The sequence below is a fragment of the Osmerus mordax genome, chromosome 16 (assembly GCF_038355195.1).
Source record: "Osmerus mordax isolate fOsmMor3 chromosome 16, fOsmMor3.pri, whole genome shotgun sequence".
NCBI classification, from domain to species: Eukaryota; Metazoa; Chordata; class Actinopteri; order Osmeriformes; family Osmeridae; genus Osmerus; species Osmerus mordax.
The window spans coordinates 7,918,772-7,936,685 of NC_090065.1; the positions used below are offsets into that span (position 1 = coordinate 7,918,772).

Below are 17,914 nucleotides of genomic sequence, written 5' to 3' on the forward strand. Positions count from 1 at the left end.
TGCTAGATTTGATGTTGAAACTGTTCTCCATGTGTTCTCCTCTCCAGGGTTTCCAAGGCAAGACTGGCCCTCCAGGCCCAGGAGGAGTCGTAGGCCCTCAGGGACCAACTGGTGAGACAGGCCCCATCGGAGAGAGAGGACACCCAGGTTCTCCTGGTCCCCCTGGAGAGCAAGGTCTTCCTGGATCTGCTGGGAAGGAGGGAGGGAAGGTAAACTAGCATCTAGATTCTGAACCAGACATCCCTGGGCTTCATCACATTGCCTGAACACTATGTAGTAAATAGGGGGCTTGGTAGTCTACTACTGAGCTGCGAGATTAAGAACGAACAAATGTTATTGTTGTCATGGAGAAATTTTGATTACATCAGTGCACTGACGTCAATGCCTTAATCAAATCTTGCATGTACACTAACTAGTTATGAGCTCGTAAATATTGTAGTATTTTGATGAGGGTCTACAGTCTCTATAGTTTTTAGATGTGTGCAGGTGAAACAGACTTAATACGTGAAAGCTGGAGGTTTAGCTAGAATCTAGTTGGCTCATTTAAAGTCGCTGAATGTAAGCACAAACACCGCCTTGGAATTTAGGCAAAGAGCCAAACAGAATGGGAAAGAAGGTCTTCTTGAATTGATTGGTTAAAGATCTCAAGTGATTACTTAAGTGAAAGTGAAAGTCAACAGGGCTCTAGAACATCAAGGGCAAGTCATCTTTTATTTGTTTGCAATTAAAGGCATGCGACATTGTGTTCTATCTCCCCCTTCCCCTCTCTCTCTCTCTCTCTCTCTCTCTCTCTCTCTCTCTCTCTCTCTCTCTCTCTCTCTCTGTAGGGTGACCCAGGTCCCCAGGGGGGGCCTGGAAAAGTGGGCCCTGCAGGTCTGAGGGGCTTCTCAGGACAGAGAGGTCTTCCTGGGGCCATGGTAAGACCCAGCAACCCCTTCAAACAAACACCCAGCAACGTTCCTCCACAACACCTACAGCCTATCACATGCTCCAAACAGCATGTGATAGGCTAAGTACCAGCTGTTCAATCAAGCGCAGTGGTCTTGAGTCTTTTTGAAGAGAGAGGTTGTGAGACTCACATACTATTATGGCCACCGTATTGTCCTGCTTTATCATCATTTGTCCTCTTGCAACCGTAGTGATGACTTGACCTTAAATGCATTTTCATTGAAGTGAAATTCATTTGGAAGGGGCAATAACATTTTTTGTCATGTTTGCTTTTCAAGCCATCGTCTCTCTTTAAGTTAATCAGAGTAAAGGACATGCAATGTAGTGAAATAATGACATATGTTAATGTGGTTACGGTATGTTACATGAATCCTTCAAACACGTCTTCTTCTTCTACTGTTGAGTAGAGAGGAAGTGTAGTTCAAGGTGACACTGATTGACTGGGGATTCAGGCTGAGGTTGCTGACCTGACTTTGTTCATGGCGGGTCATTAAAACAGCCCACAACACCACAGAGACTTATTACTGCAGTTATGTGTTTGCCCCTTGAGTTAGAGAGGGTTGACCTTCCTCTGTACCACTCAAACTCACTGACACATACACACTTCCACAGAAACACACATAGATACACCCACACACGCACACTCTTCCATATGCACACAGACACATCCACAGACAGATCGACAAACAAGCACATTGCACAGACACACACACACTCACATACAGTAGGAGCAATATATGAGCCAATAAATAACTTTTGGTGCCAGGCAAGTGTGCTACTTCCAGGTTTCTAATACTCTGTGGTAAAATGGGGAGCTGAAGAGATGAGGGCTGGGGGAAGGCTTCTGGCAGGTTTAGGACCCCCTGGCTCGGTCTGAGGCTCTGTGTGCGCCTGTAAATTAGTCATTATAATGAAAGCCTTTACTGCCTCTGGCGAGCAGCATTTACCATATGCCACCTTAGCTTCTGGTGCTATGATTCAGCACCAGCACCATAATGGGCAGTCTGGGCATGGATGACAGGAGGCCAGAGATAGATCGACTGCAGGCAAGCATCTGGCCACTAGGGCCCTCCCATTCTTTTACACTCAGTTGGACTATTAATGATGAATTATTCACAGAGTTATTGTCGGTTTAGCACTCCTGTATTCAACCTGTCCATTGTTACTATACTGTAGATTAATCAATGTAGCACCCAGTCTTATGTAGATACAATATTTGCGGTTGCATATTCTTCGTATAAACAATAAAACACTCACACACACAGTTTGAAAACCCATTTGACAGCTGTGTTTACTGTGCCAAGATGGAGCTGTCCCCTGCCTAGCGGTCAGTTTGATAGAAACGTCCTCCTCTCCTGTCGTTTCAGGGTCCAGCTGGCTTGAAGGGAGGTGAAGGTCCACAGGGTCCACCTGGTCCCATCGTAAGTATCCTGTTACCATGGCCACCTCCTCACTTTCCTCCACAGGAGCAGAAGAAACAAGAATTGTTCTGAGACAGACAACCACTATCGTGGTTCTCAAAAACTGAACCCAAGCAGGTGGTGGTCTTGAAATAATGTTTTTGTGTTTTAGATGGGCAAAAGTCGAGAGTCTACAGGAGAAATGTATCGACTGCTGCAGGCTAGGGCTCTTTTTTTTCCATTATGGACATGCCTTTCAATATCACCTCTGGGTCTTCTAAGCACAGGCAATCCTTATTTCTTTCTTTAGGGGGAGAGTTTACAGTAAGGGCACAAGGATATTTAACAATGGAACATTTTTCTCAGAAATGTTTAGTTTGAATACATCTCACCCATTGGTGGCTGTTGTGACAAAGATGCAGAGTTGCAGGGAATGCATGAATCTGTTTGACTGACAGGCAGCTTTGAACTGTCTGACATTTTATTCAGGCGATAAACACAAGCTCCCTTTAATTGCTGTGCCTCAGCAGTGACAGAGCAGTACTAGATTAGACCAGGGAGGACAGACAGTGCACGGAATGCATAATATCGAGAATGTTGCCTCAGCACCTCATCCCAGTGCTATGGGAGATAGTTGTCTGAAGTGGGAGAGATTGGTTTAGAAGTGGGGTATTCACTGAGAACACGTGATTGTTTTGTAGAGCAGGATTTCAGAAAATCCCCTCGAAAAGAGTGAGGTCTGACTCGGTGTCGTGCCCACGCACACCAGCTATCTGCTATTCTCCTCAATCGATTTCCTGCCAGAGAATGAGTCAAGTTGAGCAGCTTAGAGGAGTGTGTTGCCTATAGTTGTTTTCGGAAAGTTTGTGTGTGTGTTTAGTCAGGGGCTGGCTGTGTGTCAGGAGATGTTTGCCATGAAACACACCAGGCCCCAGGGTGCCAGGTGGCTGCTCAAATGTTCAGCTGAATCACTACGTGTGTGTGTATTTTGTGTATGTGTGTTGTGTTTGTGTGTGGTGGGCGTTTGTGTGTGCGTGTATGTGTGTGCATGGCTGGATGCAGGTGCAGGTGTGTGTATCTTAACAGTATTTTTCTGCCTTACATGTATTACCTTCATGATCACCATGACTCTTAGAGTTGATCTAGAGGTGCTTATTGATAGCAAAATTGTTTTGCTATGGCAAAATCAGCCTCACTCTGTCATTGTTTGGTTCAGTATTTGGGGAAAATGCACCAGGTCCCAATGAGTGTTTGTAAAAGCTCTTACTTTCAATTGAGTGAGCCTCTGAATGCAGGCCCAGAGCAGTTGAGTGCTGTCTCTTTCATGGTAGACCTTCAGAGAAAACGTGTCTTTAATGGGCCGTGCTTGACAGATGTTTTCATTCTGTCCCCATATATAAAGCACAGGCTAGCTGGCCTACATATGAGAGTATGAATGGTGGGTGATTGTAAGAATCCTTTATGAGGTCGGGCTTTGAAATTTGAACAGATCGGATAAAGGAAGGGAAGTTCTCAGTGAAGGTGTTATGAGATTGTGAGCAGTGCCGGTCCTTCCTATAGGCGACATAGGCAGCCGACTAGGGCGGCATGAAGAGGGGCGTGGCATTTTCCGAAATGCATCCACTAATTAACCCTCCCGCACTACCAGCAAAGGGCGTCAACCGTGCCACATCATATGGGGGGGTGGGGGGTGCTCGTGATAAATCTTGCCTAGGGCGCCAAATGTGCTATGACCGGTACTGATTGTGAATCTAATGGGGTGCTGTGTTGGTGTATGACAGGGGTCTCCAGGAGAGAGAGGAGCAGCCGGCCCTGGTGGTCCCATTGGTCTGACTGGACGCAACGGCCCTCAGGGGCCCCCTGGCCCAGCAGGAGAGAAGGGAGGCCCGGTGAGTACACACACACACACTCTTCCTGAGTACACTTCACATACAGTAAACACACATATGCTCACACACAATCTCACGGAGCTTGAAATGTAAGGATAATGTAAATGAAGGTGTGCTGACAGCCAGTGTTTGTCATGTGATTAAACCCAGGGAGAGAAAGGTCCTATGGGCCCGGCAGGTCGCGATGGCATCCAAGGTCCGGTTGGTCTTCCTGGTCCTGCCGGACCCCAGGGCCCACCGGGAGAGGATGGTGACAAGGTGCGTTAACCACTTCTGTTCCTGTAACCTGTTCTAAAATACATTGCATGTGAATTTTTTAACCATAAGTGTAAACATAAGGCTTGTTTTGGAAGAATTTAGTTTTAAACCCATGAAAACAGCACACCAATACGCACACCAAGAAGACACAAACAAGTTCAGACAAGTTATCTTCAGGCCGACTGGATGTTTAAAGCTAATAAACTATTGTGGAGTGGTGACCATCAGACATCCCTGTCACGTTCTCCAGCACCTCCCTTTGTCAATGAGGGTGCCAGTTGTGGGTGCTAAGAGCCAAGTAATCAATTAATTGCCAACACCCTCGCAAGGTTTTTTGTTGGCCAATTTAATTAAAATCTCCGGAATAATATTTACCACGCAATCAGGGGAAAGGTGACATTTGTAAAAGATGACACTAGACTGAACAAGGCGGAGAGACTTTTTGGAAGATGAAAAAGATGTGAGATGATGGTGAGACTTGTTTTCCAGGGAGAAGTGGGTGAACCAGGACAAAAGGGAAGCAAGGCCGACAAGGGGGAACAAGTGAGTCCATTTCTTCTTTCCTTGAGTCCTCCTCCACACTCAAATCTTACATTTATAAACAGTATAAGAACAGCATTCTGCCCCTGCTATGACATTGTGTATGTGGTTCTCATCAGCATATACTGTCTGTCTGCGAGTAGCGTCCTGTTTTAAATGCGGACGGTGTGTCTGTTTGTCCCTGCTGACTGTGTCCTTGTCGTCCGCCTGTCCTTCTTCAGGGTCCTCCCGGTCCTGCGGGGATCCAGGGTGTGGTCGGAGCTCCAGGTCCAGCCGTGAGTCGTGCTTCCAATCTTTGGGCACTTTTTTGCCCTTAAGCTCAAAGTCTAACCATACCTTTGTGGCTTTGACACACAGACCTGACGTACCACAGTATTAAGCAGCTCAGGACAAGATAACATGCTCTCCTCAGCACCTGAACAAAGTTCAGACCTCGATCCACAGTCTGTGGAATATCTCGTGGCCTGAGGCCATGTCCCTGCTCAGTGCTAGCAGGGCTCTGTAACTAGCTTCTCTGGCAGGGCTCTGTTTCACCATCTGCAGGGCTCCAATCAAGTTCTGACCTGCCTAGTAGGATACATGGTTACTGCTAGATGGCGCACATAGGCTGACTATAACACATCACTAAAGCTAGCTGTTAGCATATGTGCCTTCTGTCTTTATTGCCTCTGTTTGGTAATATTGCCAAAACAACTCCAGTATCTGTAGAACCTGTAGAGAGGAGTGGAAATCACTCTTTTGTTGAGCTGTAAGAAAAGCACAACATGGTCTTTGAAGGCACAGGGCTTTTAGATTCTGACTTTGTTGTTAAAGTGGAACCATGGAGGGTGTTTTTCTGTTAAAAAAAAAACAACAACTTTACATAATCCCTCAAGCCTGGATATGTTTTCATTTTATTTTAGATCTCTGAATATATTCAAATTCTTAAATGTGATTTATTCTCACCCAAAACTGTACCTGCCCTCCAAACTCCCTGGTACCAGAACGGTCCCAGGGCACAACTTGACAACCCTGGAGCACTTTCAAGTGCTGACATGTGCCATGCGTTTGAACTGAAAACCCCCTATTTGTCAGCACTTCAAACTCCCTGCAGCCTACATCTCTCCATTCCTCTTTCCATCACTTCCCCGTGCTGCACCTCTGCTTCTCAGGGAGAGATTACTTCAGCAAATGTCTCAAGCTCCATCTCCATCGAGCCTCGGGCTACAGCATGATACCCCTCACTGGCCTTACTGAAGAACTCTGGCTGGAGGGCTACTGGAATTCAGTGGTGTTTGTGACCTGTGTGTGTGACCTCTGACCTCTTCAACACAGGGCAGTGATGGTGAGGCAGGACCCAGGGGACAGCAGGGCATGTTTGGCCAGAAGGGAGATGAAGGCTCCCGAGGATTCCCTGGCCTACCTGGACCTATCGGACTGCAGGTGAGTTAAAGGCAATGTTCACCGTACTTCCAGACAGACAGACACAGATACACACAGCCACCCACCCACAGTATGGAAAACCGTTACACCCCAGAACACTGCTGTGCTACATTTTATATGTCCAGAATCATGTAGATTAGAGTCAGACAGAAACATTCACATGTTTCATGGATGCCAACCCAGCTTCATTGTTGAGCTGATTTAGCCCAAAGCAACAAAAGAAATCCCTCAAGCATCCCTTCACCCTCTACTCGACCAAAGCAGGAAATGCAGGAAATCCATCTACATTGCTTTCTGGACTTTTTTCCTCTTTTACGAATGGAATGAAACCCATCATTGGTTTCCAGTCATCTTTTCTCATTATCATACCCCACCTAGGGCTTTCCCAGATCCAGACAGGATCTCAGCTGCCATGACAGACCTCATCAGGTGTTCAGGAAAGACCAACAGCACAGACAGTCGGGAGAGACGGAAATAAAGTGTAGGACCAGTTTGGACCAGGACCATGAACAGTCTTGGAGGGCCAGTTAACGTTGATTTGTGATTACCTGTCAGAGGTCCATGTAGTCCAGCTAAACTCTGTTTTCCCAGTTGAGGCACATTTATCTCTCTAAGATCGATTTAGACAATTACCTTGATTAATGATCATATTTAAGAGCACCTGTTAAGAGTCCCACTGGTTATGATCATAGATAAATCTAGATTTAAACATAGTGAAAAAGAAAAAGTCAAACCCCACTACTCAGCATGACGTTCAATTATCCAAGACTTGAGTAAGGAGGAGATTTGAGTGAGTCTCATCAGTTCAATGAGACCAGATAATGTTATTTAGTGGAATTGGCTTTAAATTGGGCAAAATGCACTTCATCTGAACTGTTTTAATTATGTTTGGCTAAGATGTCCTTTCAATACATGGCAGCAGACACTGTGAGCTCAGCCTTTCAGTCCAATTATCTGTTGCAGTAATGCTTTTTTTGACTGACTTGATCACTTACTTTAAAGCATTTCAAAGGTTGGAGTGATTACAGTGTGACATTAGAATTCCACCCAACCAGATGTATGCCTCATATTGAGGTTTTCAGGGACAGCAGAAAGTAAATGTCAGATCCGATTGCTCATGGAATATTATCATATTTCATGTACAATGCTGGAAGTGTAAGTAAATGCCAACATATAAGTAAATATATGTTCATGATTTAGTCCCCACAAAGACTGTAAACACAAAAGAAATGACCTTATGGAGACGTTTTTGGGGTTACACAACTTCAAGTGTTACTTTTGAGGGGTTTAGAGTACAAATAGTACAATTAGTGTTACAATTACTTAAAGGGTTACGGGGGTTGGAGGCTAGTGGTTCGGGATCACACCATTTAGAATTAAAGTGAAATGTTGGTCCTCACTAAGATTGTAAAACAAACCTGAGTGTGTGTGTGTGTGTCATATCCGACACATTATATACTACATACTATGACTGTAACTGATGTTTCAGTCTCTAAATTAGCCTTCTGTCCAGCAGACATAAATCAAGAAAATATCTTGAAAGTCCTTATGTATTATCCCAGTGACTGATATTCCTGTCAGTTTTGTTTTATGGTAACTTCTTATTACAGCTGCACATGCTCAATTATCGATTAGGCATGCTCCACTCCCTGGATCAACAGAGTACCCATAACACAGACAATCACAGCAATTATACCAGGGGATATTAATTCAGAGAACGTACCTCGTTCTTACAGTTACATTGTCAATCAGGCTGGAGAGGCACGCCCATCACACAACTCTCTGCCCCAGCTGAGATACGCCCCTTTATTTTCCATTTTCTTTTGACAATGATGGATGGAGCACAGTCAGTGATTTACTCACGCCCAGGCCTCCTGTAGCCAACCCTTAATTATTTACCGGTTCAATTTGACTAATTGGGTGTTTTTACCTAGACGTATTTAGGTGTGCTAATGCTTTCAGCGCCATCGTGCTTTCAGGACCCCCACTCTCCATTCACAGCACATCCTCATCAGCAGGCTTTTTAATCGCTTTTTTTCAATGGAAATTATTTTTCCACAACATGCTAAATATGTTGTAGTGGTACACTACATCTAAACACGTGGTAGTTGACCTATACAGCAGGGTTCATATCGAATTCAAGTTCCTCTCAGTATTATACTCATGGCTCTTTTCGAGGGCTGTCACACTGAAGATGTTTTCTTGATGAATACTGAAGAGCTGACTCTCTCCACCAGGGACTGCCTGGACCCCCAGGTGAGAAGGGAGAGAACGGTGATGTCGGTCCAATGGTAAAAAAACGTATTTATACTTTATCACCTAACATCGTTCATGTTCACCTTACACACCTTACACTAATATTCCACCTCCGGATGACTCATAGAGAAACCACAGATTTCCTTTATCTCGGTCTCACTGCTCTCTGCTCTGTCGGCAGGGTCCACCTGGTCCTCCTGGCCCCAGAGGTCCTCAGGGCTCTAGTGGAGCTGATGTAAGTGTCACTATAATGGCAGGCCATAATGGCACGTGTGTTCCATGGAGAGGTAGATAACTGAGGGCGTGCTTTCTCTGCAGGGTGCACCTGGACCTCCTGGTGGAATAGGCTCCCAGGGAGGCAATGGGGAAAAGGTAAGAATGAACCAAACTGTCCTTTCTGTCTGTCTGTCCTTTTACACCGTTGGTTTGTTGGGGGCCACTGGAGAACTTGGTCTGGTCTTCAGCGTGGTGATGTTTGTGTGTTTCTATAGGGTGAGACTGGTGAGGCTGGTAATCCTGGACCACCTGGAGAATCTGGTACTGGAGTAAGTACATCCATCTGGCGCTACACATATTTAGAAAGTTTTAGTTTGGCTGCATTAGTGTAGGTTGGTTTTTAGCAGTGTGAAAACAGATGACCAAGATGACAAAGTGTTCATGTAGGTATGTTTTGTGAGGCTTATTTGCGGGGGTGTTCATATCCAACAATGCATCGCTCTACTTCATGTAAATGGGACTTCCTAATGTGGTCGTACAATTGAGTGTGCAGTTAGTGCGGAGGTTTGTTTGCCATTTGTCACTTTTAGCAGTAGCGATGTTTACCCCTGACCGTGCCCCATCATATCTTGGATGATCCACAGTCCAGCCTGCAGTCTGGAGACTCCGAGAGATAATTAGCGCAGTCATATTTGGACAGATTCAGTTTGAATCTGTTAATCAAACCAAGAGTGCTCCCTTTTAAGGGGGTCGTTGAATATAATTTTAGACATTTTGATTGAGCCACAAATTCTCACCTGCTCCTTCAATGGCTAAGCTGTTGCGTTATGATGTTCCACTTTCTCACTGAAATTGTATTCATATTTACATCATGTGCTTTCCAAAAGCCTGTTTATTAGACTGATTAGGAAGGGTTTTTTCTGTGGTACATTTGGCAATAAAGACAACATGATGACTGTGATGTGTACTTTAATTATACTACTTTTTTTGTGACCACATTTTAATTCAGTTATTTCTAAAGCTGTTAATATGTGCCAAAACATTATCTCAAAAACACAAAGCCACACATTTAGCACAGTCAGAAGAAACTGTAGTGCCAGATCCGTTGTCATGGCTATGAATGCTCCGGTCCCAGTGTGATGTTGACAGTGTTGTGGCAGGTCTGATGCCAGCGTGATAACAGCTGTGTTGTCTGTCTCCAGGGCCCACGAGGAGAGACAGGGGAGAAGGGAGAGTCAGGCCCACCAGGAGCTGCAGGACCCGCTGGGGCCCGCGGACCCCCTGGAGACGATGGCCCCAAAGGCAACCCTGTACGTCAGAACCCCTAGACAGAAACTCACCTGATGCCATTATTAGTACTGTCACTTGTTTTAACGCTGGAGTCTACTCTGATCTGATTTGAACATGTGTTGTTTTCCTCTGCAGGGACCAGTCGGATTCCCTGGAGACCCAGGTCCCCCTGGAGAGCCAGGCGTTGGTGTAAGTGCTGCTGGAGAATTTATCTGAATAAATTCTTGAATAAATCTGCAGAGCTGTAGCTCGCTGTGGATGTACTGTCCTGCAATCTGCTCGGTGTGGATGTACTGTCCTGCAATCTGTCTTGGAGGCAGTATCAAATGCACTCATGAATATGTAAGGATCGGCGCTGAAAAGGTGGATGAATTCTGTATTGTCTGGAATGAAAGGTTCCAGGCCTCCCATCATCAGTAATATGTTTGAGACTTCCCACCAGCAGAAGTGTTTCCAGGTGAATCAGAGGGATGCTGTGACCTTGTGTTTGCATGTGTTGTGTTCTGTCAGGGTGTGGACGGCTTGGCAGGAGACAAAGGAGATGACGGGGAGCCTGGACAGCCGGTGAGTTCACTCTTATTCATAGTCTATGAATGTAGGACTAGATTCATGTGTAAACAGATGGAAAATGTGACCAATCTCTTTCCACCCACACATACTGTGAAGACGTTATACTGTACATACAACAGTTGGTCATCCTTAATACATGCATGTATATATGCACGGCTTGTGTTTGGTGTCGAGCATAATCAGTGTCTTTAATATTCAGTAGCAGCTACGGTAAATGTCAAATGAACAAAGATGAGTAGAATAAAATGTTTAAAGAGAGAAAAGGCTTTATGTGTCTGTAGCCATGTTAGATAATAGTGGCTTTGTCTGCCTCCACCTCTTCCTCTGTAGGGCCCATCTGGTCCTTCTGGAGAGGCCGGCCCACCTGGTCCTCCTGGAAAGAGGGTGAGTACAGTACACAAAGAAATTACATCATAGAGGATTTGTCTCTCTGTTATTATACGTGTTGCATTTGGTTGTATTTTGTCAATGGTCCCGGCAGTTCAGCAAAGCCAACACATTTTCGATGAAACCAACCATGAAGTAGCATATATGCATGATGTTTCGCTTTGTTCAATATCGTCTACATGTTTTTTTTCTCCATTTGACTAATCAAGTATCTACCTAAGCTAACATTTAAATAGGTCTAGTATTCTATATGTATGTATGCTTGACTTGCAAATACTGTACATAAAGCAGTAAAGTTAGGATATGGTCACTTTTAGCTGTGGCACTTTAAGCTGTGGCACCATGCACTAGTCTTGTTGAATCAAATCAAATCTGATTCTTTTGTCCTACCAATATAACATATTTATGACCTTCTTCACTTGCAGCAAATTACATTTTATGGCAAGCAATAAATGCCTAAACCCACACAGTCCAATGAAAATGTTGGAAAACATCAGTAATGAAGAGGATATTCCACCTCGAAAATTCACTTCATTCATTTAGTCTATTTGCATTCTTTGATATGTAAATGTCAGTTCTACATAAGCACATAAGTAAATACATGTGTGCTCTAATGAAGTCCAATTCCCACTCATAGGTTTGACTCATTTCTCTGACTCAGAGTTGGCCAGTACATGTGGAGCACAGACTGTTCAAAAGCTGCAGTCTTTACTTTCTGTCATGTTGACTCAGAAGATGTATAATTTCTGAAAGGTACCATCTCCAAGAGCAGGAGTGGTATAGCTCTCTGATTGCCTGTAGCTTAGAATGCTCTAAAGCATTAGACTTATTAATCTTGCATGTCTAAGGCCATTCTGTGCCCTGAATGCAGAAATTAGGCATTTATGGGTTGGAAGCTTTTGAGGGAATGTTTCTGCCTGGCAAGCATTTTTAACGGTAGGTTAATTCTGCACTGGTGGCACAGGCTACTGAACAAATTAGAATATACCTTCATGTCCTCTTAAAATGATTTTATAGACGGGAGATTTGAGTTCATATCTCATCAGGGCAATTAACTAGACAGTCAAGTCAGTCTCTGTTCTAAATTGACTTTGGTCTGTGTGTCAATAAAGCATGGTGAGGCTCCACACATTTACATTTAGTCATTTAGCAGACGCTCTTATCCAGAGCGACTTACAGTAAGTACAGGGACATTCCCCCCGAGGCAAGTAGGATGAAGTGCCTTGCCCAAGGACACAACGTCATTTGGCAGAGCCGGGAATCGAACCGGTAACCTTCAGATTACTAGCCCGACTCCCTAACCGCTCAGCCACCTGACTCCACACCTGTTGATATACAGAAGCCACATTTAAGACTAGTTTCTTTTGTTTGTTCCATTAGATGATGGTCCCAAGTGACAAAATGGTGCTTTTATGTCTTTCGCCAGAGGCCATTTTCTTCAGCCTATCTGGTGGGTTTTAGCTACCGTGCGGTGTGTTAGGAATGTTGGTCCCATTTACTCACATTGGTGTTGGGCTGTCCCTGTGGGACCCATTCTTTGCTACATGTCAGAGGACCATCACCAGGTCAACAGGACTTTAGTGCTAGTTGGAGGCAGATAAATGTTGTTTGTACAGTATGCTTGAGTAACACACTGACATCCACTCAGCTTCCTTCAGCTTTTTCATCAGATCAACAGTTAAGGTAATCACATGACCTCCATGTCTTTTCCCAGGGACCTGTTGGCCAAGCTGGTACTGAGGGCAGACAAGGAGAGAAGGGTTCCAAGGTGAGGCAATGTCTGTTTTCTAATACCGCTACTGCTCCATCTCTATTCCCCATGCATGCTTCACTGCACCTTTTCAAACACACGCATGCCTATCCATTCAAAAGGGAGTCGAGGATTACAGCTGATTTGACAGAGACAGGCGAAGCCTCTCTTAGATCTTGGATTGTCAAAGCAAAGGCCTAATTGGACGTCAGAAAGGCTTAATCCTCAGTTTCTGTCAACGAAACTGACATGAAATCTATAGCTCTTCCATATGCGCTTCAGAGCTGCCTCTCTCGTCTCATCCACAACGGATGAGATTCTGAAACAAATAGGTCCATGCAGTGCTGATGACATCTCTTTTTAACGTGTTCTGTATGAGGGGAATTAATTCGATTTGATACATTTTCTGGTATGCTCTGTGGGACTATATGTTGTTAATGTGGTGTGATTGTAGGGTGAGGCAGGAGCTGAGGGCCCTACTGGTAAGACTGGACCTGTTGGACCCCAGGGACCTTCAGGAAAGCCTGGACCTGATGGTCTTCGCGGAATACCTGGCCCTGTTGTGAGTTGAACTAAATGGACCCAAGTTTCATGATCAGAATCCTGATTGTGTTTAAAACACTTATCTGTACAGCAAAATACAACTGTGATTAACGAATGTGATTTACTTTGTATTTTTGAGGGCGAACAAGGACTTCCTGGTGCCGCTGGACGTGACGGCCCCCCTGGACCTATGGTAGGAGAATGGAGCTCTCTCTCTTCTGACCAAATGACCAGTCAGAGCATCATTGATATTCAGAAGCGTTTTATTTGACAAATCATTTTTGTTTCTGTCTAGGGACCTCCTGGACTTCCTGGTTTGAAGGGAGACCCTGGCTCAAAGGGAGAGAAGGTACAGGAAGTGTTTTATTCAAATGGTTTGATTATTTATTGCTGTATCTTTTGGCAAAGCCCAAAGGCAATGCTAATTCTCAGGCCTACCATCTCCATCTCCTGATTTTTTCTCTGCCTCTCTCTCTCTCTCTCTTTATTAGTAAAACAAAAAAGTTTTGTTAACAATGGAGACATCGCACGATAGTTCCCAAAAGGATTTAACTGTGTCATTTAATATGTATACATAATAATATTATATTTGTTATGGTCATTGGATTATTTCCAGCCTGCAGTAGTCCAATGGGAAAATGGAAGGCCATTACTATGTGTAGCAGGTGCTGTGACGGACCACCGTAGTAAAATATGACAGCCACTAACAATTATTTACTGGGAGATCAAAGACTAGTCCAGCCCTGTTGCCAGGGACTGTTCATAAACTTGCTGGTGGTTTTTGTATTTACTGTGCTTTGTATAACAGTACACTTCACAACATGCATTGTTAGATTAGCTCTGAGAAGATACGCATGCAGATAGAAGTTTTACAAGATACTCAAATCCCGGAAATGACTAAAAATCCCAGTTACGGCTTCATGTATTTTAAAGATGGTCGTGTGATTTCCATGAATGACCGAAATGAATTGCTTTTCCGTCTGTGTGTCCCCCACCCCATCCACCCCTTAGGGTCATCCTGGTCTGATTGGTCTGATTGGACCCCCTGGTGAGCATGGCGAGAAGGGAGACCGAGGTCTTCCCGGACCTCAGGGCACTGGCGGAGGCAAGGGTGATGCTGTAAGTACACACAAACTGGTCTATGCTATTGGTTTAGAACATGTCAATCCTGCCTGTGACTAGTGTTTTCATTGGCTGGATCTACTGTTTCATCTACTGTTTGTTCTCAGGGTGTCGGTGGTTCTGGTGGTCCTCTCGGTCCCCCTGGTCCTCCTGGAATCCCTGTAAGATCAACTCTTTAATCTATACATGCATCCACTCAGCATCAGTGTCAATACCATCGCTCACTTTATTTCCTGTCTGTCTTCTTCTCAACCAGGGCCCTCAAGGATCCAAGGGCTCCAAGGGATCATCTGTAAGTTCACATGTTCTCTTTGTTATCACACGTGATCCCAATCTGCCTGCCTGTGTGTTGCGTGTCATCGCTGTGTCCCTCACGGCTTCCTGTGTTTCGCCCTTCTAGGGTACCGTCGGTCAGAAGGGAGACACCGGACTGATTGGACCTCCTGGTCCTCCTGTAAGCGAAAGTCTCCTTCAGCACAGATTTCACTGACATGGAAAAGCACACCTAGGATAGCCACAGCCCCACTGATGGATTCCGATTCCCAGTCTCATTGACCTCTCGCCTCTGTGACTCAGGGCCCCCCTGGTGACTTCATCCAGCCGCTGCCCATCCAGCAGGCCGCCAGGAAGAACAGACGGCAGGTGGACGAGCAGGGAGACGAGCCCGTGGCTGATTATGGCATGGATGCCATGACGGGTATGGAGGATGTCTTCGGTTCCCTCAACAACCTGAAGCAGGACATCGAGCGTATGAAGTTCCCCATGGGCACTCAGGACAACCCTGCCAGAACCTGCAACGACCTCCACCTGAGCCAGCCTGACTTCCCTGACGGTGGGCAATGGGGTTCAAACAACAGACCTTAGTTAGACGGCAGACAAAATGTCTATGTTATGACACTGGGCCACAGGGCCACAGGGCCCCGATGCAGGTTGTGTTTTTTAAACAACTAATGTTTCTTTTGTATGTGTGTGTGTGTAATCCTCAGGTGAATACTGGATTGATCCCAACCAGGGCTGCACAGGAGACTCCTTCAAGGTCTTCTGTAACTTTACCGGAGGAGGAGAGACCTGTATCTACCCTGATAGCAGGTCTGTTGGTGTAAGTAACTGAAGTTATTCACTATGAAACCATTTATACAACCACATTCAAAATGACATATATTACATAAGGTCATATTACGTCAGGTTAAGGAAAATTGACTGTGGTTACAGGTTAGAATATCCAACTGGCCAAAGGAGACTCCAGGTTCATGGTTCAGTGAGTTTAAACGTGGTAAAATCGTAAGTAGACCAACACATCCACTCTCAAGTCTTATGTGTTATGCATGATCCTTTCATAGAACAAACAAACACATAGCAACTTCTGTACTGTACCAAGCGTGTTGTTATTGCCATACCGAAGCCCACCCCTAGCCCCACATCTCTTTTCATCTCTGTCCACCAGTTGAACTATGTGGATGTGGAGGAGAACTCCATCAACTCTGTCCAGATGACGTTCCTCAAGCTGCTGAGCTCTTCTGCCAGGCAAAACTTCACCTACATCTGCCACCAGTCAGTGGCCTGGTACGATGCCAAGGCAGACAACTACGACAAGGCGCTGCGCTTCCTGGGCTCCAACGACGAGGAGATGTCCTACGACAACAACCCCTTCATCAAGACCCTGTCGGACGGCTGCTCGGTACAGTGCTAACCTAGACCCAGCAGTGCTAACCTAGACCCAGCAGTGCTAACGTAAACCCAACAGTGCTAACCTAGACCCAGCAGTGCTAACCTAGACCCAGCAGTACTAACCTAGACCCAGCAGTGCTAACCTAGACCCAGCAGTGCTAACCTAGACCCAACAGTGCTAACCTAGACCCAGCAGGACTAACCTAGACCCAGCAGTGCTAACCTAGACCCAACAATGCTAACCTAGACCCAGCAGTACTAACCTAGACCCAGCAGTGCTAACCTAGACCCAGCAGTACTAACCTAGACCCAGCTGGGGTGTTAGCTCTGTTAGACAACTAGTAGTTTGGTCGATAGTTTGGTTCCATTTTGGTTCAGCAAATATATCATGATGATACAATGAGAATGGTTGACTGGGATTCCGGATTTAACAGTGTTCACTGCATTGTATTAAAACTGCTCTCTCTGTCTCTCTCTCAACCCCACCCCCCTGTCCCCACATACACACACACACACCAGCTGAAGCAGGGCTACTCCAAGACCGTGATGGAGATCAACACTCCACGCATCGACCAAGTGCCCATCATTGATGTGATGCTGAATGACTTTGGGGATCCCGTGCAGAGGTTCGGGTTCGAGGTCGGCCCAGTCTGTTTCCTCGGCTAACCAAGCCCCCTCCCAGCTGAAGGACAGGGCCGCAGGGGGAACATGCATACCGAGACCTGACAACCCCATCCTCTCGCCCCTTCTCTCCTCGCGCCAAACCTGTGTTTTATTTTTATCCATAAGATCAGCTTGAGCACGGAGAAGGTGTCCCACGCCCTGTCGTGTAAGCATTGTCCAGGGGATAATACTCCTCGCCCTTGTAGGGCCAGAATCACATGACTTTAACTTGTAATCCGAGTGACATCAGGAGAAAAAAAAGGACATTTGATGCCGTGGCGGACAGAGGCGCACTTTCAGCAACAGAGGGAGGACTCCACTTACCCCCCAGCTCCCCCTCCCTCCCTCCTCTCAGCCCCAGCCCCTCCTCCCTCCCTACTCTCACCCCCAGCACCTCCTTCCCTCCCCTCACCCCCCAGCCCCCTTCCCTCGACCCCCAGCCCCCGTCCCTCCCTTGCTACTCTCATTCCAAAGCCCCCTCCCTCCCTAGCCACCCTCACACTCCAGACCCCCACCCTTCCTAGCCACCTCGCCCACCCTGCCACCAGCCCCAGTCCCCACCTCGCCCACCCTGCCACCAGCCCCAGTCCCCACCTCGCCCAGCCTTCCCCCAGCCCCAGTCCCCACCTCGCCCAGCCTGCCCCCAGCCCCAGTCCCCACCTCGCCCAACCTGCCCCCAGTCCCCCTGTCTGAATGCTCCTGGTGCTGCTCCAAATAAAACCACAGAGGTGCTTTTGTGCAGAACACAAAACACCAAGGTGCTACAAAAGTGCATTTTGACCAACTGTAATTATTATTATTATTTTGTACAATACTGTTCTTTCTGAATCCACTTTCAAAACTTGCATGTGTACCAAGCTGGTAAGGTTTGAATAAATGTGTGGTAACTATATAGAAATAAATTTGCAATAAATATATTTGTTTGTTTTAAATGTCTGTTGAGAACTACAGTAATTGCGAAGTAATACTAAGTTGTTTTTGAATGCAGTGTT

The 17,914-nt window shown here is 45.8% G+C and overlaps 1 protein-coding gene across 1 annotated transcript in view; it reads left to right on the forward strand.

Annotated features, from left to right (window-relative positions):
• The window catches only part of LOC136958515 (collagen alpha-1(XI) chain-like), a 54,066-nt gene extending 36,730 nt beyond the window's left edge, over nucleotides 1-17,336 (forward strand). Inside the window, exons 39-67 of the mRNA XM_067252485.1 lie at nucleotides 48-209; nucleotides 828-917; nucleotides 2,316-2,369; nucleotides 4,130-4,237; nucleotides 4,388-4,495; nucleotides 4,985-5,038; nucleotides 5,257-5,310; nucleotides 6,350-6,457; nucleotides 8,695-8,748; nucleotides 8,895-8,948; nucleotides 9,032-9,085; nucleotides 9,205-9,258; nucleotides 10,132-10,239; nucleotides 10,355-10,408; nucleotides 10,730-10,783; nucleotides 11,120-11,173; nucleotides 12,891-12,944; nucleotides 13,381-13,488; nucleotides 13,609-13,662; nucleotides 13,765-13,818; nucleotides 14,481-14,588; nucleotides 14,699-14,752; nucleotides 14,848-14,883; nucleotides 14,992-15,045; nucleotides 15,168-15,423; nucleotides 15,578-15,690; nucleotides 15,804-15,872; nucleotides 16,036-16,269; nucleotides 16,779-17,336. Coding sequence (XP_067108586.1) covers nucleotides 48-209; nucleotides 828-917; nucleotides 2,316-2,369; nucleotides 4,130-4,237; nucleotides 4,388-4,495; nucleotides 4,985-5,038; nucleotides 5,257-5,310; nucleotides 6,350-6,457; nucleotides 8,695-8,748; nucleotides 8,895-8,948; nucleotides 9,032-9,085; nucleotides 9,205-9,258; nucleotides 10,132-10,239; nucleotides 10,355-10,408; nucleotides 10,730-10,783; nucleotides 11,120-11,173; nucleotides 12,891-12,944; nucleotides 13,381-13,488; nucleotides 13,609-13,662; nucleotides 13,765-13,818; nucleotides 14,481-14,588; nucleotides 14,699-14,752; nucleotides 14,848-14,883; nucleotides 14,992-15,045; nucleotides 15,168-15,423; nucleotides 15,578-15,690; nucleotides 15,804-15,872; nucleotides 16,036-16,269; nucleotides 16,779-16,925 — 2,565 coding nt within the window. The 3' untranslated portion in view covers nucleotides 16,926-17,336. The remainder of the gene's footprint in view (nucleotides 1-47; nucleotides 210-827; nucleotides 918-2,315; nucleotides 2,370-4,129; nucleotides 4,238-4,387; nucleotides 4,496-4,984; nucleotides 5,039-5,256; nucleotides 5,311-6,349; nucleotides 6,458-8,694; nucleotides 8,749-8,894; nucleotides 8,949-9,031; nucleotides 9,086-9,204; nucleotides 9,259-10,131; nucleotides 10,240-10,354; nucleotides 10,409-10,729; nucleotides 10,784-11,119; nucleotides 11,174-12,890; nucleotides 12,945-13,380; nucleotides 13,489-13,608; nucleotides 13,663-13,764; nucleotides 13,819-14,480; nucleotides 14,589-14,698; nucleotides 14,753-14,847; nucleotides 14,884-14,991; nucleotides 15,046-15,167; nucleotides 15,424-15,577; nucleotides 15,691-15,803; nucleotides 15,873-16,035; nucleotides 16,270-16,778) is intronic.
• Nucleotides 17,337-17,914: the final 578 nt, after the last annotated feature.